This window comes from Vigna angularis, chromosome 5 (genome assembly GCF_016808095.1).
Source record: "Vigna angularis cultivar LongXiaoDou No.4 chromosome 5, ASM1680809v1, whole genome shotgun sequence".
NCBI lineage: Eukaryota > Viridiplantae > Streptophyta > Magnoliopsida > Fabales > Fabaceae > Vigna > Vigna angularis.
Window position 1 is genome coordinate 8,656,647 of NC_068974.1, and position 27,475 is coordinate 8,684,121.

The window sequence follows — 27,475 nt, forward strand, 5'->3', positions numbered from 1 at the left end:
ATATTGTCCTGTTCTATATAATCCTTAAATGATTACAAGCATGAGTGGGAGTTTGCAAGTATATAGTGGTTAATCTCAAAGTTATATTTTACTAGTATTGAAGGAGCAATTTTAAGTGTTCTTCAACATTTAAAAGACTGCTTGATATTTTTTTTAAATATAACAATTATATATGAATATTTTACTTTAAAGACCATTCGAGATGGAATTAAAGGTTTATTTGTTAGAATTTAGACGAGTTTCGAGTTTGCATCTATTAGAAATAAAAAGCCACAAGTTTTCCAAACATTAGTCGCCCTAGCAGTTGGAGCTATGTTATTTTATTGAAATTGATTCCACTGAACAAAAATTACATAACAAGATTAATATTAACAAATGTAAAAGAATCATCATATGTAATTCAACAAGCTTTTCCCAAGGTCGTTAATCTCTACATTTTCCCATTACAATAAATCCACCGGTTTCCAAATTCCAGGTGAACCTTCTTTTTCTTTTCTCTTTTGTTCAATGACTTTTACCCCATTTTTTGCTCTTTTCTGTCCCCCCAAATGCTTGATTGAAACGGCAACATATCTCATCCAATATTCAATAGAACAAGAAACAAATGGAACTTATCTTATGCTATCTCACCCAACACCTCTTCTGTACAGTTCTAACTAAAGGAGAATGTGAAATTCGACATCACAACACTACAACAACCCCACCCCTTCTCTCTTTCTTGAGTTGAAAACTTCAACTCTCCCATGCTCATAGGCATGAATTTTGGATAATCTCTTATATACCAAGAGGCAATCCAAAATTTTGGAAAATTTTAATTTCCCCCTGAAGGCCAGCAGTTACAATCACCATACCCCATGCTGACATATTATGATTTACTCCATAAGATAAATCCGCACTTGCCTGAGCGCTTGGATCCCTTGTAGTCAAAAGTTTTTCCTCAGGCAACGTTGCAGAAATTCTATCAATAAAATAACTATCTGTTGCACTTGCAATGGTTCCATGAAGTGGACTGTTATTGCAACCCGAAGCAAATTGTGAACCCTCAGAACCAAAAGTTTCCTCTACAGGGGTAGGAGGATGATTGGCTGATGAGACCTCCTCATCCCTATTATCATCAAGCTCAGGTTCTTCTCCAAAGTACGGATCATGCATCTCCCATGAATCATCCATACCTGGCCAAGGAATGGCCACTGACACATCTTTACAGTGAAAATGTTCATATGTGCTTGTCATGGTAATACATTTACCCCTGCTAGGTCTACAATCAGCTTCGTTTCTCCATATGTATACATGAGAATCCTCACTTGCTGAGACAACATATTTACCATTTGCTGTGAGGAAGGCAGAAATTTGGCTATTTGCATTGCGAAATCCTGGAAAAAAAAGACGTATCATTTTTCTGTGAGATGGAAGAAATATTTGGAAGATCTTACATTCTATCAAAGAATTAAAACTAACAAATATTTTTCATTATTCAAATAAGAATCCTACTAAACTAAGAAAAAAGATTTCACTCCAAAACAAGAGTGTTTATTTGTGTATTATTTTATGAGTTTGCCTGACATTGAACTCACTTATTGCAGACCTACAAATGTACTGATAAAACCGGGATCGAATAAAAAAAGAATAAAAACCCAGAACTCCTTTATTGATATTAAAAAGTACACCCCATATTCAAAAATAGTTCTCAACCGAATCACTCCAGGCATGTCAAGGAACCTGGACCCTCCCAAATTTAAAACTAATTTCCTTTTCTTCCTCTCTACTAACAAATTTCTCCTATAAATAGTCTCAGCTCTAACCAACTAATGAAAACAATCAATTACACAATTTTATTTTTCTTATTCTTTCTCTGATACATGTATAATAGGAGGTCATCGTATTCTTCAATTAAAAACCCCACCCTTCAACTGAAACTTGTCCCCAAGGTGGAATCAAGAGAATGCTTACTGAATCTCAGATGCTAACTCCCAACTACTCTCAAAAGTTAGGAGCGGCGGCTACTTGAGAAACACCTGCACATCACCACGAGCATCCAGTCTCTTTAGTTAGGACACCTTCCAGAAATACTTAAAGCTTCTTTACTTCAGTCAAAGCAGCAGGCAGAGGTTGTGGGGAGGTTCTGGGTTTACAGCTCTTTTTAATGAGACATGACAGACAAGATGCACTTTCCTATCAGCTCAAGGGACACAAAATCTAGGTAACCGCTTTTCATTAGGATGCTTAGCTAAAGACCTCATTTTGTATGTTGGAAGCTTTAGCAATACCCAATAATCTTTGAAACTGACCTCTCTCCTATACACATCAACATCACAACGTATTTGATCTTAAGATTTCAGCAAATTCTAATGAAAGTTCATCCCTCTTCTCGGTCATCTTGTTAACGTTCTCTAGCTTCAATGAATCATGGACCCCTTTAATAGTGAGGGAGGGTGTTGGAGAAAAAGTCCAATACGTTGAGATTTTGATGAAGAGCTAAGCAACAACTAAGTATAAAAACACGATCATACTTCATCCAAAAGACGATGATTAATCCCAACAAGAAATCATGTAAGAAGTAATTGTTTTGTCTAACAGACAATACAATACTGTGCAATCTTTTTTTTATATCTAACGTGCCACATACGTATTCAAATGATAAGCAAATAGAAGTGAGCCAACCTCGTACAAAAGAAAAATGTATAAATGTTTATTCTATGTTGTTAAGAGGTTAGGAAAAGGATAAGTCACATAAGAGGATCTCTTGAACAAAGAGCTTAAGTTGCTTTTCTTCAACAATTCATTGAACTAAACATTGTCAACACTGGAATAACAGTCTACTTCGTCTGACACTACAAATTAGACAAATCAAGGAAATGCACAGTTCCCAAGAACATTTACTATTGTCCGGAGTGCATTCAATGCATTCAGCAATATCAACCTCTTTATGCAAAAGGAAAGCCATCAAAAGTGTTGAAGCTACTCAATGGCCAACAACAGTTTTTACATTCACTACTTTCTTCAAAGCCTATATAATAATCTCAAGAAGAATAAAGAGAGAGAGAGAGACCATGTCATATAGTGCTAAAACGCTACTAAGATTTCTGAATCAACTAAAGCTTCAAAGAACATTGTTCATGAATAATCAGCAAGCTGGAGGAGAGTACCAAATCCTACATAGATCAACTAACAATAAACCTCCCTAGTAAGCAACCTTGTGATCTGTGGTCACCAATCATACCAACTACTCCATCTTAGCCAGAGTGGATGTTTGAAAAAAAAATAAAAATTCTCGGTTATTAGCCATCACCTCTTGAGGACACAACCAAACAACTCTAGGTGATGCTCTCACCATCAACAACACACATCACCATCGATGTGGTTGGCCACCACAGTATTGACATTATAGTCCCCAATGCTTTCTTCATTGTTGCCAACCATCACATCAATCAAGACCATCGCATCACCATCTCCAACACTACATCAACATCTTCGACACTATACCTTCATTGTTGTTGATCATTGACTTCATCATTGTCCATATTACTTTTAATGCATGCTCAAGATTATAAATAGTTTTATGTATACTCACAATTCTTACTAGTAGAGTTATGATCTCTTTCAACCCTTCAAATAATTTAACCATCCTCAAGTTTGACAACATTGGTTTCAACAAGAAATTGCTAAGAAAATTTTGGAATAACCAATATATGTAATGAGACCATGGCAGATTTTCACTCGTCAAATGTGACTTAAACTACTATCTTGCCTTCAAAAGCATCTTTCTTTAGTAAGGCAATCAATAATTGAGCTATTTTGCCGTAGTTGTTAAAAATTTGTATGTAACTCATTAATTCCCAATCCTTGCAAACTCTTCACATCTTGTGGTGTAAGCCATAATGTCATGACGTCTAATTTTCTTGGGTCAACTACCACCACTTTTGTTTAAGTAATATGCCCTAAGTACAACGTTTGGGACTAGCAAAAGCTACACTTTTTCTAATTGACCTTCATATCATGTTAATACAAATCTTAATCAAATTTCAGATGTTGAATAAGATCTTCCAAATTCTCACTATAAATGTCATAGAAAGAGATGAGCAAAATTTCCCGAGTACGGTCTTTAAACATTGTTCATAATGGACTAAAATGTAGATGCAACACCAATCAATTTGAATGCATAACAATGAATTCATAGTGGCCCTCGTGTGTCATGAAATTTATCTTCTAAGTATCCTCATATCTCATACAAATTTGATGGTAAGTCTCCTTCAAATCATGCTTAAAAGATATAACCAATTTGCCTATTTCTTCCGAAACCTATTCTATAATGTCATTTGAAAAATCATCTTGTACAACTATTTTATTCAAAGCCCTATAATCCATGCAAAATTCCCATCCTACTTCAGTAAGGACTAACACTTGTCGCACCTTCAAGAACCTAACGCACCAATTTCTCAATTTCTTCTTTTTTGTCATGAAGATATTTATATAGACTAATTAGGGGTATTGGTTTGGTAAATTTAGTCGAGTTGTGCAGAATTTTGGATTGAAATGATGTGAGGAGGATCATTTTATGGTCACCCTTCTCTTGACAAATGTGTTTATCTTATGGTGTATGTTGATGATATTGTTATTATAGGAAATGACGTCACTATAATTACTCAATTGAAGAATAATTTGTTCAACCACTTTCAAACTAAAGATCTAGGTCGTCTAAAATATTTTCTTGGTATTGAAGTGGCACACTCAAAAGGTGTCATCATTTCAAAAAGAAAACATGCTTTTGATATTTTGGAGGAAACAATAGTCCTATGGATTCAAATCAAAAGTTAATGAAAGATCAAGGTGAATTTTCTCAGATCCCGAGAGATATAGAAGGCTCGTTGTTACTAAGTTTGTCAACTCTAATGAACACCTTGGAGACATTTTGACCAAATCTCTAAGGGGGTCTAGAATTCAATTTATATGTTTCAAGTTTGGTGTATATGATTTATATGCTCCAACTTGAGGGGAAGTGTTGAAATATAATGTATTTCTAGTAGGTTTTTAGGAGTTTCCTTATATTCCTTGTATGCTGAACTACTATCCCTTATAAATAGGGTAGTATGGTGTATTAGGGTTTAGAGAAGTAATAAAATTTTTAGTTTCTCTCAACTCTTTAAGTACAGCATGAAGCTAAAATATAATTACCGAGGAGCTTCAATAAAAGTCACTTGGTATTGAACTTATTTCACCTACCTTTAAACTTGTGAACTAGATCAATGCCATCAACAAGTCGAATCCGGGAATCAGAAGAAGTGATGAGGACTTCTGATGAACTTCCTGGCAGAAACTGTTAATAAAAATCAGTACGAAAACAATAGCGAGTATTATTACCAACCAAAGAAAATTTATAATTGTTGTTAAGCCTCAATTATTTGCCTTTATTTTTTTTTCCATTTTAACCCTTCAGTTTTGGGAAAAATTAATACAGACCAGTAGCCATTATACCTGGAAGCCAGTAATTTTCTTGTGGTTTGATCTCTTTCTCCTGTTCTGCAAATTTATCTGACTTTTCTGTTGCAACTTATTTTCTGAATAAAATAGAAAAAAATGACAATGATAGCAATAATCAGTGACCTGCAATAATCGAAATAGATTATAAATTTATATGTAGTTAAAGAGAACACTGATGATACCAGATGTATTATATGAATGACAGCTACCCTTGTAAGTACCCACTAGTGCACCCTGCTTTGAGCAGCAGAAAATATTATTGAATTCCGACTAAAATATCAAATTTTTTCATGTAGATAAAATAATGCATATAAATGTAGAACTAACCTGACCATCTGGCGTATAGCAAGCAGCAGTGACCATCTCATGTAGATCAGTCCAATCAACAACTTGTCTATCAGGTATGCTCCAAATACGAACCTTGGCATCCAAAGATCCACTAATGAAGTATCTATCATCCGCAGGATTAAACTGGATGCAAGTTACTGTGCCAGACAGATAACAAATTGAAGTAAAGGAATAATTAGCAAGGAGGAGAAACGGTTTAGGAAGGGTGGGAGGAGTACAAGAATGTTTTATCATTGCTACATTTAAGTGGCAACTGATATGTGAAAGGAATAAAATTTTGTACAATCAGTTCTGTATGCAGAAACAGTAAAATTTGATAAAATCATGCTATTGTCCATTAAAGTGGTTACTAAATCCATGACCAACGGATGACTAAGTGTACAATTGGATTATACAGTGAATCCAATTAAAATTTAGAGAAACACTAACAGCACACTCTGAAATACATTATTTCCATCACACTTTATACTGTTATTAAAATTCACAAATTGACTGGTCTCATTTTTCAGTAATAGCTGGCATTTATTAAAAATCATACAATGAAGGGTCTCATCTCTTATTTGATGACTTTCACTATTATTTCACAAGTCACGATAAATTTCAACCAATAATCCAGCTGTTGAAAAATGCATGTCTCAGTGTATTGCCCAAACTTCTCTTCAATTTTTAGTAGGAAAAGAAATAGAAGCTTATATCACAAATGCATATTCCGAAGCATTGCAATCCATAAAATCTATTCAGAATACAAAAAAGTAACCAGAGCCGATATAATAGATATGTGTGCTCACCATAGTCACTGTGTGCAAAAACTTTCAGACAAGACTTGCTAGACAAATGCCACAGGCGCACAGTTTTGTCCATTGAAGATGAGAGCAAGTGCTGATGAAACAGAAAAAACATAAGGAAAGGTATAAACTGCACATTGTCATGACGAATATTGAATTGTAAGGATCAAATATAAGATGATAATCAAGAAACTCTCTTACGAAGTAAACATATCCCCCTCGCCCAATTCAAGTTCTTCATTGACATCTTCCTAGCTTATAATAATATCTGACTAAAAGTCATTTTTCACATTTTCACCTTGTATGGTGCTCTCAAACCAAAATACCACTACTACAACATGGGTAGAATTTAGCAAATAAGAAACTGATTAAAAAAAATCTTCATAATAAAAATAGTTTAAATATTTACATAAAATTAGAAAATGCTTAACCTTTTTAATTTGCCTAATAATATATTTAGAACTGTTTATTAATCAATAATTTGAAATCTTTTAGAAAGGATTACTTCTGAGTTCAGCACATTGGCATCATCTATGGGAACAAAAAAGTCGAAAAGTGAACACTCCTACTCCTTAACCCTTGATTTGGGGGACCTGTGTTTTGGTAAACTCAAAAGTCTCATATCTCTTAGGAGTTGAGACCAAAGGCTATTTATGTACACCTTCCTCTCTAAATCCACCAAGGTGTTCTAAGGATAAAACCATGACAAAGCTACCAAACTCCAAAATGGACAACCTTAGCTGCAGTAATTGATCTTAGTGATACTATATCTTAGTGGACTTGAGTTGGAAACAACTTCATATATCCATAAATGTTTATAGGCATTTTTAAATTATGGGGAATTTATGCAAAGATGTCAAGCGAAAATAAGGTCTTTTAAATTCGTATATCCAAAGCAATTAATACCTTCAACATAGTGATTGATCCTAATAAAATTATCTCAGTGGACTTGAGTGCGGAACAACTTTATATATTCATAAATGCTCATAGGGACTTTTATTCTAGGGATTATTATGCAAGGATCAATCACTAGAAATTGTTTCACCCATATAAGTTCACATGTCAGTGACGTCATTGCTCTATACTCGGCTTCAACTATTGATCGAGCTACTACATTTTGTTTCTTACTTTTCCACGAAATAATGTTTCCTCCCAGAAAAAAAAATATTTGATAGTAGACCGTCTATCCATAGGCGAACCTGCCCAATCTGCATCATAGTACCCAAAGACATGAATGCTTCCTTTATCTTCATATAACAATCCTTGTCCGGAAGCCTGTTTACATACCTTAGAATTTGAATGAGAGCATTCCAATGATCAATACATGGAGCCTACATGAACTGACTAACCACTCCAACTGCAAAGGATAAATTTGGCCTTGTAATAGTGATATAAATCTGTTTTCCAACCAGTCTCCTATACCTCTCTGGATCGGAAAATAATTCACCTTCTTATGTTCTTAATTTCTGGTTTGGATCCATGAGACTGTCTACTAGTCTGCAATCAATCATGTCTGTTTCTTGTAATATATCAAGAGCATACTTCCTTTGGGAGGTTACAACTCCATCTTTTGATTGCGCTATTTCAATGCCTAAGTATTTGAGACTTCCAATATCCTTGGTTTGAAAATGTCTACATAAGTCCTCTTTCAGTTGAGATATTCCACAAGCATCATTTCCTGTAATGTTATTAAGTAAACACATTTCCCAAGAGAAGAATGACAGTAAAAAATCGAATGGTATGCTTCACTGTGTTTTAGCCCAAATTTTTGAACAATGGAGCTAAACTTTCCAAACCAAGCACGTGGTGATTGCTTAAAACCATATAGGGATCAATGCAATTTGCATACGATAGCAGACTCCGCTGAGCAACAAACCCAGAGGGTTGCTCCATATAAACTTCTTCCTCAAAATCACCATGTAGGAAGACATTCTTGATATCCATTTGATGAAGTGGCAAGTGACGAATGGTTGCCATGGCAAAGAAGAGGCGAATAGTAGTCATCTTGGCTACAGGAGAGAAAGTGTTACAATAATCAAGACCATAAACCTGAATGTAACCTTTTGCAACAAGCTGAGCTTTGAGCCGATCAATTTCACCATCAGGGCCGACTTTAATTAAATACACCCATTTGCAACCAACTGCCTTTTTGCCCGGGGGAAGGGGCAATAACTCTCAAGTATTACTGTGGTCAAGAGCATGCATTTCTGCAATTATAACTTGTCCCCATCTAAGATGATCAAGTGCCTCTTTCACATTCTTGGGTATAACAACAGTGCAATCATAACTTGTCTCCATCTAGGATGATCAAGTGCTTCTTTAACATTCTTGAGTATAACAATAGAAGACACTAAGGATAAAAGAAAAAAATAGGAGGGCAACAATCGATGATAGTTAAGAAAATTATAAATGGGATGAGGGTTTCGAGTAGAACAAGTACCTTTTCTGAGGGCAATAGGCCATGCTGAATCATTTGCATTAGGAGGCATGGTAGGTGACGAGGGAGAAGAATCTGAAGTAGGAGATTCACCATTTTCTTGTGGTGGTGGACTATCCATTGGGACCCTGTGTAGGATGATCTCAATATGTGGAGAAGCAGATGCAGGAGGATTTTGATCAAGACTTGGATTGACAAAGACAGTAGAGCTATTTGACTCACCTAGTGGAATAGGAAGGACCTGCTGGAGGACATGAACATCCTAAACAGATGGAGAGTAGTAAGGAGTTTGTTCAAAGAATGTAGCATTGGCAAACATGTAATACTTCTTAGTTTCAGGAGAGTAACACCGATATCCTTTTTGGAGTCGAGAATAGCCTAAGAAGACACGTTTGAGAGCGCGAGCGAAGAGTTTGTCTAGTCTTGGAGACATGTCATGAACAAAACATACACAGTCAAACACTTGGGGAGATGTGTGAAAGCGAGGATAATTAGGAAATAGAGAGAAATGGACTTTATGATCAAGAGAGGAGCAGGGCATCCTATTAATAAGATAATAAGATGGAATCCCCTAGTGATGGGCAGGAATATGGGCACCATGCAAAAGGGTACAGGCAGTTTCAACCAAGTGTCTAGTTTTTCGTTCTGCTATACCATTTTGTTACGGTGTATGAGGACAAGTAGACTAATGTAATATACCATGGGAACTCAAGATTGTAGAAAAGGAGAATGAGAAATATTCTTTGGCATTATCACTTCTTAATAGTTTGATTACTTGACCAAATTTATTTTTTATTTCATTCAAAAAAGATGTAAAGATGGCTAACAATTTAGAACGATTTTTCATAAGATAAACCCAAATATATCTTAAATATTCATCAATGAAGGTAACAAAATATCTAAAACCAAAGGAGGAGATACAACTAGGTCCCTATATAGCAGAAGGGATGATTGAAAAACTAGAATTACATATTGATTGAGACCGTTTAGGAAAGGTAGATCTTACATGTTTTCCTAGTTAACATGACTCACATTCTAAGATCTGGAGATCACTAAGTTCAAGACACATCTTTTTTAATTTGGACAAATGAGGATGGCCAAGTCGATCATGTAGCGCTTTAGGAGTAAGAGCAGCAACACAGGACACCCTTGGACGAGATCAGCCTTCTCCCATCTGTCTCCTCGAACCACACTCTTATATAACAAAAGATTTGTGATCAATGGTTATTGAACAATTTAACATTTTGGTCAATTGGCTTAGGAAAATTAAATTAAAAGGAATATTAAGGACAAAAAGGACAAAGTTTAGATTGAGGGAGCGAGACAAGGAAACATGACCGACTCCTTTTGAGGAAGTTTTAGATCCATTTGTAAGAGTTATGAAATTAGGTTTTTCTCGAAAGGAAATACTTGAGATAAAAATATGTTCTTGAGGGCTTGAAAGACACCTCTCATGTTATGTTATTTATATAGATAAAGAGTTGATACAATAGAGAGATAGAAGGTCAAGTCATTGTCCTAGACTGCTAGGTACAATGATTAGAGATAACCCAACACACTACCCCCTATTTTAGTCCTACTGACTACATTAACAAGTAGACTTAGTAATTATTCTAACACTCCCCCTCAAGCTGGAGCATACAGATTGTATGTACCAAGCTTGGAACAAATAAACTCGATCCGAGGTCCCCTTAATGACTTAGTCAACACATCTGCGAGTTGGTCATTTGATCCAACAAACTCGGTACATATTTCTTTTGACAATAACTTTTCCCGAACAAAATGACAATCAATTTCTATATGCTTAGTCCTCTCGTGAAACACTGGATTTGATGCAATGTGAAGAGCAGCTTGGTTATCACAATACATCTTCATACTCTGGATGTCACAAAAGCTAAGCTCTTGAAGGAACTGTTTCACCCATATAAGTTCACATGTTAGTGACGCCATTGCCTTATATTCAGCTTCCGCTGTTGATCGAGCCACTACATTCTGTTTTTTACTTTTCCATGAGATAAAGTTTCCTCCAAGGAAAACACGATATCCAGTAGTAGATCGTCTATCAATAGGAGAACCTGCCCAATCGGCATCACAATATCCTGATACCTGAAGGCTTCCTTTTTCTTCATATAACAGCCCTTGCCCGGGAGCCTTTTTCAGATACCTTAGAATGCAAATGATAGCATTCCAATGGCCAACACATGGAGCTTGCATGAACTGACTAACCACCCCAACAATAAAAGATAGATCTGGCCTTGTAATAGTGAGATAGATTAGTTTTCCAACTAGCCTCCTATATCTCTCCGGGTCGGAGAATAACTCACCTTTGTTAATTTTTGATTTGGGTCCGTGGGACTCTCAACCGGTCTACAATCAATCATGCCTGTTTCTTGCAAAATATCCAGAGCATACTTCCTTTGGGAGATTACAACTCCGTCTTTTGACTGAGCTACTTCAATGCCTAAGAAGTATTTGAGGCTTCCAAGATCCTTGGTTTGGAAATGTCTACACAAGTACTCCTTCAATTGAGATATTCCAGCAGTACATTCCCTGTAATAACGATATCATCAACATATACAATTAAGTAAACACATTTCCCAAGAGACGAGTGATAATAAAAGACTGAATGATCTGCTTCACTGCGTTTTAGCCCAAATTTCTGAACAATGAAAGCTGAATTTTCCAAACCAAGCACGTGGTGATTGCTTGAGCCCATATAAAGATCGGTGCAATTTGCAAACCATACCAGACTCCCCCTGAGCAACAAACCCAGGAGGTTGCTCCATATAAACTTCCTCCTCAAGATCACCATGGAGAAAGGCATTCTTGATATCCAATTGATGAAGTGGCCAATGACGAATTGCTGCCATTGCAAAGAACAGACGAATGGTAGTCATCTTGGCCACGAGAGAAAATGTGTCACAATAATCAAGGCCATACACCTGAGTGTACCCTTTTGCAACTAGCCGGGCTTTGAGCCGATCAATGTCACCATTAGGGCCAACTTTAATTGCAAAGACCCATCGACAACCAACAGTCTTTTTGCCCGAGGGAAGTGGCACAAGCTCCCAAGTATTACTGTGGTCAAGAGCCTACATTTCAGCAATCATGGCTTGTCGCCATCCAGGATGATCAAGTGCTTCTTTCACATTTTTGGGTATAACCATAGAGGACACTGAGGATAAAAGAGAATAAAAGGAGGGCGACAATCTGTGATAGCTAAGAAAATTATAAGTGGGATGAGGGTTTCGAGTGGAACGAGTACCTTTTCTGAGAGCAATGGGCCAACCAGAATCATCTTCACCAGGAGGCGTCGCAGGAGGCGATGAGGGAGAAGAACATGAAGGAGGAGATCCACCATTTTCTAGAAGAGGACTACCCATCGGGGTACTGTGTCGGAAGATATCAATATGTGAAGAGGAAGGTTCGGGAGGACCTTGAGCATGACTTGGATTGACAGTGACATTAGATATATTGGACTCAACTACGAGAAGAGGAAGGACCTGTTGGAGGATATGGACATCTTGAACAGATGGAGAGAAGAAAGGTGTCTGTTCAAAGAATGTAACATTGGCAAACATGTACTACTTCTTGGTTTCAGGAGAGTAACACCGGTACCCTTTTTGAAGCCGAGAATAGCCCAAAAAGACACATTTGATCGCACGAGCGGAGAGCTTGTCTAGCCCCGAAGACATATCGTGAACAAAACATACACAACCAAAAACTCGAGGAGGGGTGTGAAAGAGAGGATCATTGGGAAAGAGAATGGAGAAAGGGACTTTATTATTGAGAGAGGAGGAGGGCATCCTATTAATAAGAAAACAGGCGGTTAAGATGGCATCCCCCAGTGATGGACAGGTATATGGACACCAAGCAAAAGGGTACGAGCAGTTTCAACTAAGTGTCTATTTTTTCTTTCGACTATACCATTTTGCTGGGGTGTATCAGGACAAGTGGACTGATGCAAAATACCATGGGAGCTAAGGATTGCAGAAAAATTGGATGAGAAATACTCTCTAGCATTATTACTTCTTAAGATTTTAATCACTTGACCAAATTGGTTCTTGATTTCATTCAAAAAGGATGTGAAGATGGGTAACAATTCAGAGCGATCTTTCATTAGATAAACCCAAGTACATCGAGAATACTCATCAATAAAGGTAACAAAGTACCTAAAACCAAAAGAAGAGACACGACTAGGTCCCCAAACATCAGAATGAATAATAGAAAAACTAGAATTACACATTGATTGAGACTTTTTAGGAAAGACGGATCTAACATGTTTTCCTAGTTGACAAGACTCACATTCTAAAGTCTGAAGACCACTAAGTTCAGGACACATCTTTTTTAACTTTGACAAGTGAGGGTGGCCAAATTGGTCATTTAACACTTTAGGGGGAAGAGCTGCAACACAGGATACCCGTGGACGAGATCCAAAATGGTATAAACCTCCAGCTTCATATCCTTCTCCAATCTGTCTCCCCGAGCCACGCTCCTGTATAACAAAAGATTTTGAATTGAAAGTTATTGAACAATGTAACATTTTGGTTAACTGACTTAAGGAAATTAAATTGAATGGACAATTAGGGACAAAAAGAACAGATTTCAAAGTTAGAGAGGGAGACAGGGAGACTTGACCGACTCCCTTTGAACAAGTTTTAGAGCCATTTGCAAGAGTAATGAAATGGGGTTTTTCTTGGAGGGAAAGGGTTGAGAACAATGAGGTATTACCAGAGATGTGATCAGAAGCACCCGAGTCAATTACCCATGAATTTTGACCTTCCATGGATTGAGAAATGCAAGCTGTGGATGTACTTGGGGATTGAGATGATTGCGCCAAGCTGTTAGACTTTAATCGCAGATACTCTTGATACTCTTCCTCAGTGAACTTGGAGTTGGAAGTGGGAGTTTCAGCCTTAGAGATATTGGCTGTTTTTGAACGAAAACCATGCAAGGAGTAGCAGTTTTCTTGGGTGTGACCCATCCTCTTACAGTAAGTGCATTGTGGACATCCCCTACCTCCACGTCCTCCTCCTCTAGTGCCCCGTCCTCCTCTTCTCCGCGTAGCAACCATGACAGATGGTTCCATTGTTTCAAGAGCTTCCTGAGATTGAGGCATTGGAACACGAAGAAGACGTGTGGTTAAGGCTTCCAAGGAAGGCACCTCATGACATGTCAGAAGTTGATCTCTGATATGATTCAATTCAGGGTGTAAAGCACGAAGGATCATCACCATATAATACTTGTCAAGCTTCTTCTTGATGTCTTCCGAAGATTCCACTTCCAAGAACATTCTCAACTCTTCCACAGCTGCTTGGGCTTCAGTCATGAAGGAGACCATATCATGGTCTGTCATTTTGAGACATGCAAGCTTGTTTGTTGTATCATAGAGACGTTGAATATCATTAGCATAAATGCTTTGAGCTTTCTTCAAAAAAGAGTGACATATTTTGAAGGCTCTAAGAGATATCAAAAGTCGGGGTTCCACAGATTGCCACAATAGGGCACACAATTGGAAATCTGCTTGTTTCCATTGTTCAGCTTTTTCAGAAGGTACTTGGCTTCCATCCTGCTCAAGGTGGTCATAATGTCTTTGACCGAGAAACCACATTTCCACGTCAGCAGACCAAGAGAGGTAATTCTTTCCGTTTAGTTTTTCGGAAGTAATTGAGGGACTTCCAGAGAAAGAAAGAACACTTCCAGATGCCATTGTTGATAAAAATAGGAGAGGAACCAGAAAGGAGCCAGAAAACCGAGAGGAACTAGAAAACCCTAGGGGTTTCTTAGGGTTTTCTTCAAGGGGAGCTTCTGGACCTCACTGAAGTAGGGTTTTGAGGTGAGGGTCAGAGCAGAGAGAGGAGGTCCAGGCGACGGCTATGGAGGTGTCGCGATGACTCTACGACGGACAGAGGGCGGCGCGTGAGCTGCACGCGCCTGTTCGCTGCGCACAAAGAAGCGGCGCGTGGCGGAGCATGGGGAAGAATCAGACGCCGACACCGGTGGGGTTGGTCGTCGCGTGAAGAGGCGAACCAGATCCAGTGGTCACCGGACAGAACAGTGACGGCGGACAGCAGCAGACGGTGGCGGACATATGCGAGATGGCAGAGAACCAAGTTGAAGAGCTTCAAACTGCAGTTGACAGCTGCAGACAGTGGCAAGACAACCGCGGACGACGACAATGGGCACCGGACAGATGCAAACAACAATGACAATGCTGGTGGACCACTTAGGACAAAAACCAGAACAGGATGAACCTGCTCTGATACCAACTTGAGATAAAAATATGTTCTTGAGGGCTTGAAAGACACCTCTCATGCTCTGTTATTTATATAGATAAAGAGTTGATACAATAGAGAGATAGAAGGTCAAGTCATTGTCCTAGACTGCTAGGTACAATGATTAGAGATAACATAACACACTACCCCCTATTTTAGTCCTACTGACTACACTAACAAGTAGACTTAGTAATTATTCTAACAGAAATGGATGAGAACAAAGAGATATTACAAGAAATGTGATCAGAAGCACCTGAGTCAATTACCCATGAATTTTGAACTTTCATGGATTGAGAAATGCAAGTTGTTGATGTTATGGGAGATTGAGAAGTGTGTCAAGTTGTTAGACTTTAACCTTATATACTCTTGATATTTATCCTTGGTGAAGTTAGAAGTGGAAGTTTTAGTCTTCCAAATATTGACGGTTTTGGAAGGGAAACCATGTAAGGAGTAGCAATTCTCTTGAGTGTCACCCATCCTTTTATAGTATGTGCATTGAGGACGTCCACGACCTCCTCGTCCTCGACCTCCTCGTCCTCCTCCTCTAGTGCCACGTCCTCCACTTCCTTGTGTGGCAACCATGACATATGGTTCCACTAGTTCATGTGCTTCCAGAACTTGAGGTACCGTGTTAGGAAGTTAAAAGTATATGAGAGGAGGAATAAAAGAGGAGGGAATTAAAGGCTGAATGGTATAAAGAGGGAATCAAAGGCTGAACAATATAAATAAACTAAGTTTAATAGCCAATTTAGTCCCCAATTTCGTTGACAAATCTCAATTTAGTCCCTTGTTATGAAAGTGTTTGAAATGGGTCCTCAGTTTTAAAATTGAGTCAAATTAGTCCCTTCCGTTAAATATAACCAAACGGAGTTAATGGGATGATGATCTGGCAACAGTTAGTGGTTACGTGTCAAAATATACTTCTGTGCGTGCTGACGTGTTCGTTAATTAGAGAAGATAGGGTTTTATCAAGAAATTGAGTTTTTTTAATTGGGGAAAAATTGATTTAGGGCTAATTTATGCGAGATTAGGGCTGATTTACACGATTCCCTCTTCTCTCCGACAAATAACCATGGCAGAAGATGGGAGCAAATCATCCAACCCAACACCAAGCTTCCGAAGCAGCCCCTGAAGTGGACTACTCGCAGAGGTCAAATTTTGATGCAAAATCTCCACACCACCTTCACTGTCATTATCATCATTAATTATTGTCCAAGAACTCGAAAAGGGCGAAATTGAGTGAAAAGCAAACCTAGAAAATACTGAAAAGCAAGCCTAGAAAATCCTTCAACCTCTACACCGCCACCACCAGCCCTACCTCCAGCACCGCCTTATACGCCATTCCGAAAGTCCCTTTCCTTCCCCAAAACCTCGGCCGAAACCCTGACCAAATCCTCCAAATCGAACGCCCTAGCCGCATTCCCGAAAAACACCAATTTCTTCGCTATCCCCACCATCGTTCACTTCCGCCTTGTTCCCCGCCGAAACCACAACCACAGCCGCCGCCAGGAAAATGAAGACGAAGACGAGCAACAGAAGAAACACGACCGATTCCCGCAATGTCCACAACACCTTACAATCCTCTGTCTTCTCGGAACTCCTCCTAACCCACAATCAAAAAACTGAAAAATCCTTATCATATTTCCCCCAAAAAACGCCCCATTTGCATTTACTCACGAAAATCGAATTCTGCGATTGACCCATTTCAATCCATCCCTCTTATCGGGTAACGCGTCCTTCAATTTTGCTTTAAGTGGTTCCCTCTGTCATTCAGAGCTAGGGTTCGATCTCTGGTGCAGCACTGCCGGCGCAACCATGCCGAAGATCGAGCAAGTGGCGATGGAGGACAATAACTTGTTCGGAAAGTACGAGCTTGGGTGCGTTATTAGGTGCGGCGCCTTCGCAAAGGTGCACTATGCGCACAACGTGCAGACGGGACAGAGCGTGGCCGTGAAAATCATCAAGAAGAAGAAGATAAACGGAACGGGTCTCACCAGTAACGTGAAGCGTGGAATCACTATCATGAGCAGTCTCCACCACCCCAACAACAGCGTGTGAACAGTACGCGCCTGTTCGCGATGCACAAAGATGGAGTGCGTGGCGGCGCGTGAAGGAGAATGAGACCCAGCACTAGTTGGGGTGGTCGTCGCTCGAAGGGACGAACCAGATCCGGTGGTTGCCTGACGGAACTGTGACTGCGACAGGCAGCGGACAGTGGCGGACAACAGCAAAACAATGAAGAACAGTGGTTGATAGCGTTGAAGAGGACAACCACGGACAGGGGCAAACGACACCCTACAAATGCTAAGTGATAGAAACTGTAAAATAATTCTAGAGGGTTTGAAAGATCTCTCTCACTATCATTTTATATATAAGAAAGTTCAAATACAAAATAGGGCAGTTCTGATGCAATAATGATAAATAGGGTAAATACTCTAATAATGATAAATAGGGTAAATACTCTAATAATGATAAATAGGGTAAATATTCTAATAATGATAAATAGGATAAATATTCTAATAATGATAAATAGGATAAATATTCTGACACCATTACAAGTCACCACACTTTAAACTATTAATTAGAAAATGCATTTCCAAGGATGGCCTAGAATGAAAATGCAACTTCAGAAAATAAATAATGGTTGATCTACTACCTTAAATTCAAATAAATTGTAATCAATTTACCAGGAAGTAAGGAAATAGCTCTAGAAATCTACTCTCAGAAACATAACTTTATCTACTTGTTCCTAGATTTCAGATTTCAATATTGAGTTTATGTTTAAAACTACAGTAAGTAACCTCATAACAACAACGAACTTTTAAAACAAAAGTTGTTGTAGTGCACAAACAATTCCATAATGTTCTAACCAGAAAAATAAATAAACGAAAATAGTCTTCAAACTTATAGCAACAATTTATGTTCCCTTAACAGCATATTCCACAAAAAAGAATCATTTCAATACATAAACTAATAAATATTATACTCTGATACAATTCAGAATTCACATTTGATGCCTATTCTGCTAATAATAAATGGACAATAAAATATGAACCAAGTCCCACTAGGCAACGCCAGCTAAAATAAATCAATAGACGCTAATGGGCTCCATAATAATCAAATTTTCAGTATAACTGTTTAGAGTATCTTCTTAATGCTTTCTGATGTTTTGGTTTTCTACCCATTTAATCAAACTGTTTCATTATATCCACTTTCTCTACCAAGAGCCTCACTCGGTGCTTGTTTGGTAAGCACTCAATCAATTTCTCAATCCAAGCTCAATAATTTTACGTGGCGGTAGAAAAGCCTAGCTGTTCCTCTTAAGTGATTTTATCTGTTAACAAGACAAAGCAGAAAAACTAATAACAATTTTAATGTTTATGGGTGTACGAATGAATGTAAATAAAATGAACTTTACACGTATATTCAGTTATACAAGACAAAAGTAGAATTAAACAATAACATCATCCTTTTACAGAAGCTAACCTGAGACTTGGACCAAGAAAGGTCAAGCACGTCATGGAGATGACCCTTAAAGGTGCAAACCGGTTTATCAGTGAGAGCAAACACAGTTTCCGGCACTACTAACTGGTCCACGCTCAACGATTTTCTGCTGACAGACAACCTCCCCCTTCTCTTCTTTTCCAAATTATTCTCCATGCCAGGAGAAGAAGGCTCCGGCGACCCATTAACAACAAACAACATGTTCAAATTCCCATCGTCCGGTTTCTCCACGAGTAACTCGCCCTTCCTCTCAGACTCCAGAACCCGCCAAACATGAATCACACAATCTTCACCGGCACTAGCAAGGTACTTCCCATCCAAACTAAACTTAATGCTCCAAATGGATCCAACATGAGCCTGAATCTTCTGGCTCTTATAAAGCCCTGTAACCTCCTTACAAGACTTCCCATACTGTCTAACCCTCACTCTCTCACCCCCCTGAACCAAACCACTACCACCATCCTGGCTATCGTCGGTGGCAGAGCTTGACCTCCGGCCACCCGCCTTCTCTGAGGAAGACGTATCCCTCTCATCACCACTTCTCCTCTCCTTCTGACCCACCACAACACTCTTCAAACTCATGAACTTAAACCACCCACCTTTTCTCCTCACTTTGCCACCATCCCCTTCATCATCAACACCACCAGCATTCCCACAATCACCTTCTCCATCCACGCCGTCCCCATCGCGACCTTCCTCCGCACTCTGCCTCCTCATTAGCTCCTGAACAATCGGAGAATGCCCCACCGTCATCTCAAACTCCTCCACAGTCAAACGCCTTCCAGTCCCCACCTCCTTAACCTCATTCCACACCCCATCCCGCTTCACCACAAACTCTTTCCCATTGTCCAAATCCCTAATTGTACACGCTTGCTCCACTTCATCGACCACATTCCCCTCCCCATTTCCACCCTCCTCAGATACACTCACACAAATCCTATTATTCACAGAATGACTACCACTAATACTACTATTAATATTAATATTATTATTCACGAGAAAACCGTTGTCATTGTCGCGAATGGGAACAACGGATGATTTGCAATGCTTGGTACCGCGATCCGCGGTGTTGTCGGATTTCGATCGGGGAATAGTGGCGGCGGCGGTGGAAGTGTCGGTGCATTGGTGAGAGGAGGATGATCGGGGGATGGTAGCGGCGGGGGAAGGCGGGGTGGGGAGACCGAACTGTCGGAGGAGGCGGGAGCGGCGCTCGGAGAGGGAGGAGGGTTCGGAGATCCAGGCATCGTACTTGCACATGGTGGGGAAGGGGAATTGGGGGAGGGCATGAGTGTCGTTTTTAATAGGTTTGGTGTCGTTTTGGGGAGTGGGAGCGTCGTCGTCGGAGGCGGACGTGGAGCAGGAGCATGAAGAGAGCAAACGGTCGTTGGAGTCGTGGAAAAGGGAAGGGTCGTGGTGGTCCTCCTCCACGGCTGGGGTCATGGCTTGTGGGGCATTCCCATTTGGATCAACCAACCCGAAGGGCAAATGGGTCGGATCGTGGAACGGATCCAATGCCGGGGAACGTGTTCGGTTTGAGTCAGATCCAATGAATGGTACAGTAAGAATGTTAATGAGATGTAATGGAAATGAAAACCTGCGCTGAGAGAGAGTGTGTGTGTGAGTTGTGTTTGCCAGGTGGGTTCTGCTGCTGTGTTGTGTTCAGTTCTGTTGTGTTGGAGTGAGAACTTACCTTTCTTTTGGGGTAGGGACTGCACAAAGAACTTGCGTTTGCTAATGAAAAAAAGGGAGGGGGCTTTCTCTTTTCCTTACATATGACTCTAACACAAATTAATCAAGCAGATGGCGAGATGACAAACCTTTTTTATAAATATTATTTTTAACCAATACAAAGGTTTGGCAAAACAAAAGCGTTGGCAACATTCTACTGATTATGCATACAGTGAAACTCACTAAGAAAAACGTATATATTAGTAAATATCACTTTCAGATAAACACTTAATTAAGTCGGAAATAAACTTACTGAAGTTTATTAGTTTTAATAAATTTTAATAGGTAGGAAAAATATATTTGTTAGTAGTATTTTCGTTTAAGTACATATTTCATTACCATAATCATACATTCTATTCAGAGAGATTAAAATTATAGGTTTAAGGTCTAAATAGACATGGACAAAGGCTAGAAGAGGGTTTCTTGGAAGGCTATTGCTTCCTATATTCCCATAATTATTACCAGCACCCCGCGATAAGAAGAAAAATACTCAAATATCTTTCATTATTACATCACATTATTATTCTCATTTTTGCAAGCGTCGTTGCTTCCAACATCATTGGTGTTGTAGCGGAAGAAGCAGAGTGGAAGAACACTGCAGAGAAAGAAAAGAAAAAAAAATGAGAAAAAAAAGTCATTTCAAAAAGTTCTTTTCAGAACATACTTCATTTAGGAAAATGATATGTCGACAACGAATTTAAGCCAACAATTTGACAACGCCAGGTGGCGTTTTTGCATTGGTCAAATTTAATAAAAAGAAAATAAAGAGAAGTTATCAGACTAAGGGCAAAATTGGAAGAAAAATTTACAAGTTTAACATTTTTAGTTTCGCGGTTTTCGTTTTTTCGCTCTCACCTCTACACTTCTTTCATCCCTTTTATCTTCTCTCTCGATCTAACCTCTATCTTCTCTGTCGTTCTAACCCTATTCTTGTATCTTTTTTCTGATTCGAAGTTTGGTGGCGGTTTGGGTGTCATGAATTTAATTCTTTTTACGTTATGTGTGTTATAATGAATAAAGGTGTTATATTGAAAAAAAAACGCAGAATATTAATAAGTATTTAAAATGTAGGCAATGGTTTCAGAAATGAATATAAGTTGTGGAATTTTTGACCAAAAAACCATACAAGTGAATTTAAGGGTCATTACTGGTTGGGAGGTTATGTTTGGTGACCCCAAGAAGTGGGGAAGAAGCCATTCTAACTGAGGCGACCAAGTTGGACAAGTGCAGAGCTAATCTGCAGAAAAAACATTGTCGTAATCGTTTACAGTGGCCTCGTAAACGATTACACGAGAGAAATCACTGCTTTGTACAGAAAGTTGAACTGAAGTAGTCAGTTGTGGTGTCCTGGGTGATCATTGGCAAAAACTATTAATTTAAAGCACAAGTCCACTTGTATTTACTTGGTGTTGGTGTTTGACTGGTGGTAGAGGGTGGTAGGTGATGGGAGGTGACCCCAAGAAGTGGGGAAGAAGCCATTCTTACTGAAGGGACCAAGTTGGACAAGTGCAGAGCTAATCTGTAGAAAAAACACTATGGTAATCGTTTACAGGGTCCTTGTAATCGATTACAATGGCAAAAAAGGCCTAAACTTGATTACCATGACATAATTTGAAAGGTCTTTGAGTATAGATTCCAACAAAACAAGAATCAACTCATTTGGAGTTCGGTGGAGAAAGTTATGAGCAAAAGAACAAGCAAAGGTCAGAGTTGGCAAAAATATATGAAACGCTAACTTGAAAGAATAAACTGTACCAACTCAGATGTCCAAAAATTACAAATTAGTAGTCATTGGAAAGATTTTTGAGTCTAGTTTCTAATAAAAAAAGAATCACATCATTTGGAGGTCGGTGGGAAAAGTTATAAGTAAAATAGCCAGCAAAGGTCAAAGTTGACAGCATGTTATCTCACCCAAGTTGCTCATCTCATAAACATTGTTTTTTTCCTCCATCATGGGGTGCCCAAACATGACTTTCCAGCCTCTACTGACACTTAAACACTAAAATCAAGTGAAAACCAATGGATTTATGCCAAAAAATTAAAAATTTTGACTATGGTCACCTAGGTTACCACAACTGACTCCTCTAGTACAAGTTTCTGTACAAATCCGGAATTTTGTTCGTGTAATCGTTTACCCAATATTTGTAAACGATTACAGGTATATTTTTGGGTGCAGAAGTTTCAAGACTTCATCTAAGTTGTTCATCTCATAAACATTGTTCCTTTTCTCAATCATGGGGTGCCCAAACATGACTTTCCAGCCTCTACTCACACTTAAAAACTAAAATCAAGTGAAAACCAATGGATTTATGCCAAAAAAATAAAATTTTTGACTATGGTCACCTAGGTTACCACAACTGACTCCTCCAGTACAAGTTTCTGTACAAATCCTGGATTTTGTTCATGTAATCGTTTACCAAGCATCTGTAAACGATTACAGGTGTATTTTTTGGTGCAGAAGTTTCAAGACTTCATCTAAGTTGTTCATCTCATTAAAATTGTTCCTTTCCTCAATCATGGGGTGCCCAAACATGACTTTTCAGATTTTACTCACACTTAAACACTAAAATCAAGTGAAAACCATCGGATTTATGTCAAAAAATTAAAAATTTTGACTATGGTCACCTAGGTTACAACAGCTGACTCCTCCCGTACAAGTTTATGTACAAATGCTGGATTTTGTTCGTGTAATCGTTTACCAAGAATTTGTAAACGATTACAAGTGTATTTTTGGGTGCAGAAGTTTCAAGACTTCATCTAAGTTGTTCATCTCATAAACATTGTTCCTTTCCTCAATCATGGGGTGCCCAAACATGACTTTTCAGCCTCTACTCACACTTAAACACTAAAATCAAGTGAAAACCAATGGATTTATGCCAAAAAATTAAAAATTTTGACTATGATCACCTAGGTTACCACAGCTGACTCCTCCAGTACAAGTTTCTGTACAAATCTTGGATTTTGTTCGTGTAATCATTTACAGTGTCATTGTAATCGATTACAGTCTCAAAAAAGGTGTAAACTTGATTTCTAAGGCATAATTTGAAAGGTCTTTGAGTATAGATTCCAACAAAACAAGAATCAACTCGTTTGGAGTTCGGTGGAGAAAGTTATGAGCAAAAGAACAAGCAAAGGTCAGAGTTGGCAAAAATATATGAAACGCTAACTTGAAAGAATAAACTGTACCAACTCAGATGTCCAAAAATTAAAAATTAGTAGTCATTGGAAAGATTTTTGAGTCTAGTTTCTAATAAAAAAAGAATCACATCATTTGAAGGTCGGTGGGAAAAGTTATCAGTAAAATAGCCAGCAAAGGTCAAAGTTGACAACATGTTATCTCACCCAAGTTGTTCATCTCATAAACATTGTTTTTTTCCTCCATCATCGGGTGCCCAAACATGACTTTCCAGCCTCTATTGACACTTAAACACTAAAATCAAGTGAAAACCAATGGATTTATGCCAAAAAATTAAAATTTTTGACTATGGTCACTTAGGTTACCACAACTGACTCCTCCAGTACAAGTTTCTGTACAAATCCTGGATTTTGTTCATGTAATCGTTTACCAAGCATCTGTAAACGATTACAGGTGTATTTTTTGGTGCAGAAGTTTCAAGACTTCATCTAAGTTGTTCATCTCATTAAAATTGTTCCTTTCCTCAATCATGGGGTGCCCAAACATGACTTTTCAGATTTTACTCACACTTAAACACTAAAATCAAGTGAAAACCATCGGATTTATGTCAAAAAATTAAAAATTTTGACTATGGTCACCTAGGTTACAACAGCTGACTCCTCCCGTACAAGTTTATGTACAAATGCTGGATTTTGTTCGTGTAATCGTTTACCAAGAATTTGTAAACGATTACAAGTGTATTTTTGGGTGCAGAAGTTTCACGACTTCATCTAAGTTGTTCATCTCATAAACATTGTTCCTTTCCTCAATCATGGGGTGCCCAAACATGACTTTTCAGCCTCTACTCACACTTAAACACTAAAATCAAGTGAAAACCAATAGATTTATGCCAAAAAATTAAAATTTTTGAGTATGGTCACCTAGGTTACCACAGCTGACTCCTCTAGTACAAGTTTCTGTACAAATCTTGGATTTTGTTCGTGTAATCGTTTACAGTGTCCTTGTAATCGATTACAGTGTCAAAAAAGGTGTAAACTTGATTTCTAAGGCATAATTTGAAAGGTATTTGAGTCTAGATTCCAACAAAACAAGAATCAACTCATTTGGAGTTCGGTGAAGAAAGTTATGAGCAAAAGAACAAGCAAAGGTTAGAGTTGGCAAGAATATATGAAACGCTAACTTGAAAGAATAAACTGTACCAACTCAGATGTCCAAAAATTACAAATTAGTAGTCATTGGAAAGATTTTTGAGTCTAGGTTCTCATAAAAAAAGAATCACATCATTTGGAGGTCGGTGGGAAAAGTTATCAGTAAAATAGCTAGCAAAGGTCAAAGTTGACAGCATGTTATCTTACCCAAGTTGCTCATCTCATAAACATTGTTTCTTTCCTCCATCATGGGGTGCCAAAACATCACTTCTCACCCTATACTCACACTTAAACAACAAATTCAAGTGAAAACCATGAGATTTATGCCAAAATATGAAAAAGTTTGACTATGGTCACCTAGGTTACCACAGCTGGTTCCTATAGTTCAAGTTTCTGTACAAAATCCAGATTTTGTCCTGTAATCGTTTACCAGGAACCTGTAAACAATTACAAGTCAATTTTTTGGTTCAAAAGTTTGTGGACTTCACCCAAGTTGCTCATCTCATAAACATTGTTCCTTTCCTCCATCATGGGTTGCCAAAACATGACTTCCCATCCTGTACTCACAAATATTGTTTCATTCATCCATCACATACATGAATACTCAATCAAAATGGCCACTTTATTCATTCACATTCCAAATAAAAGCTCATTTCACAATGACAATAAAAAAGGAATTCAATTAACATTAATAATAAGTAACACAAGCAAAGATGCATATTTTATATCATTGAACAAAATAGGTTACATTACACAATTTGTTCATCTATTTCAATGTTGTATTACATTCTTTTAACCAATCAATATATCACTCATTTTTTATTCTAAACAATCCATCTCCAGGAGTCCTAAGCGCTCTACTCTTGTAACGCCTTCGTGATCCGACCCTACATACGTCTTCATAGGAGGTGGATTGGTGGACATGCCTCCTGGGGAAACAAATTCATTGTTCATGAAGGGTTCTGCACGAGGCACACTCTGTCCACCATCATCTTTATTTGTTCTTCTAGCTTTCTCTTCAGCCAACTCTGCCTCTAGGACAACAACCCTCCGTTTAAGTTCTGCAATTAGATTGTCTTGCTCGTCTAAAGCACGCATAAAACTTTCTCTGCATCAACGACAAACAAAATAAGCAAAAGGGCAAATTCCTAAAACGAAAACAACAAAAATTTTAGCACAAAAGGGAAAACCCAAAAGCCAAACCAAAAACGCAATGACGAAAAAGGAGGAATAACGCATTTACCTTGTTCGAAGGACCATGGTTACCGAAACTTGCCATTTCGCACAATACCCTCAACAAAGAGGACGATGTTGAGCAAAACGAAGAGATGCAACGAAAACGTATAAGAAGAACGACAACCAAGATCGAGAGCGACAACAAAGAGGGAGAATGAGAACGAGAAGAAGAATGCAGAGAACATTGCTTTCTAATGAAATAGGACAAGGGGCATATTTGGAAGGAGACAACACGACGCACACAGAACAATCACAGAGAAAGCAAACTCAAGAGGCAGGAAACGCAACCTTCCATTCCAATGAAACAGACAGAGGTTTCCAATGAAACAGACAGAGGGGTATTTTGGGATTTTCAATTAAAACAAAACTTACGGACTTCCACTTCCACGGTTTTTTAAAAAAATTCATTTTAAAACCAAACCAATGAACATGCGACACGTGGCGTTGTAAAAAAAGTGTTAAGAAATCGTTGTTGGAATATCGCGATCCCTTCATTTAAGGATGTTTCGAAAAACTCACTCCAAAAGGCATTCTATAGGTATTATATATGTTTCAGAAAGTTCATTCAGAAATTTCATTCCGAAAAACTTATTCCATAATTCATTTCATGATTTCGGAAATTTTGTTTCTGAAATCTTATTCTAGAAATTCTATTCCAAAATTTTTGTTTCGAATATTCTTGACAGTGTTTTCCAAAAAATTTCAAGAATATGTAATTCGAAAGTCACTTTTACTTAGAGAAAAATGATCATTTTTGAAAATTTGAAGGGTGTGCCCAAAGAAATTGTGGGTGTGCAGGAACTAAAAGCCTTCTTGTAAACATCTAATTTAGAGTGTAAATGGTTACTATTTGATAGCATATATTTCGTACGTATATTTATAACTTATTTATACATGGATTTCACTTACCATTTGTCCAATTTTAGAATTTTAGTTTATTTTCTTTCGTTAATAATAATAATAATAAGTTGGACTCGTTAGTAATAATTATTTGAATTACGCATACTCAGTTCATCTAATTATTATTCACTATTTTGGCTTTACCTTTTCTTGAAAATATTTTTTTTTTTTAAATTTAGTTGTATTGGATACTACATTTTTAGGACTTGAAAATGAACATCCAGATAGTTGGATTTGATTTCTTCTATTATTTATTATTATTATTTTTAGGTTGAGGCGAATTTATTGTAAATAGACTTTGCTAAGATTTGAAAGTTTTTAATTGGACTGTTGGACCTAATTAAACCCATCATTCTTCAGAGTTTTTTTTATATTCCAAAATTTGTAAGACATTCAAATATATTCAATTTTTATTAGCATTATGTTTTATTTTTCAAAAGTTTTATTTGGATAAGACCATTTAAATTTAATGAATTTTAATTTTCTTGTTTCAATAAGTA

General features: G+C 38.0%; 1 protein-coding gene across 4 annotated transcripts; it reads right to left on the bottom strand.

Moving 5' to 3' along the window:
- Positions 1-339: 339 nt before the first annotated feature.
- On the bottom strand, positions 340-20,632 carry LOC108339168 (uncharacterized). 4 transcript variants are annotated; one of them, XM_052877625.1, is made up of 7 exons: positions 18,810-20,623; positions 6,615-6,705; positions 5,806-5,963; positions 5,661-5,712; positions 5,473-5,555; positions 5,221-5,314; positions 340-1,373 (listed from the first exon to the last, which is right to left on the bottom strand). In XM_052877625.1, the coding sequence occupies exons 1-7, from the start codon at positions 20,265-20,267 to the stop codon at positions 775-777; spliced, it is 2,535 nt and encodes an 844-aa protein (XP_052733585.1). In that variant the 5' UTR covers positions 20,268-20,623; the 3' UTR covers positions 340-774. The 4 variants fall into 4 exon arrangements, with proteins under 4 accessions (XP_052733585.1, XP_052733584.1, XP_052733588.1 ...); XM_052877624.1 differs by having other exon boundaries at positions 5,661-5,715; XM_052877628.1 differs by having other exon boundaries at positions 1,236-1,373; positions 5,221-5,304; positions 18,810-20,625.
- Between the last annotated feature and the right edge of the window lie 6,843 nt (positions 20,633-27,475).

Excerpts from the sequence above, each read along its gene's own strand:
- LOC108339168 (XM_052877624.1), bottom strand. The coding sequence starts at position 20,267 with ATGACCCCAGCCGTGGAGGAGGACCACCACGACCCTTCCCTTTTCCAC. Across the intron at positions 5,964-6,614 it reads TTTTGCACACAGTGACTATG|TAACTTGCATCCAGTTTAAT; the intron begins GTGAGCACACAT and ends TGTCTGGCACAG. Across the intron at positions 1,374-5,220 it reads TCTAGTTCACAAGTTTAAAG|GATTTCGCAATGCAAATAGC; the intron begins GTAGGTGAAATA and ends TTTTTTTTCCAG.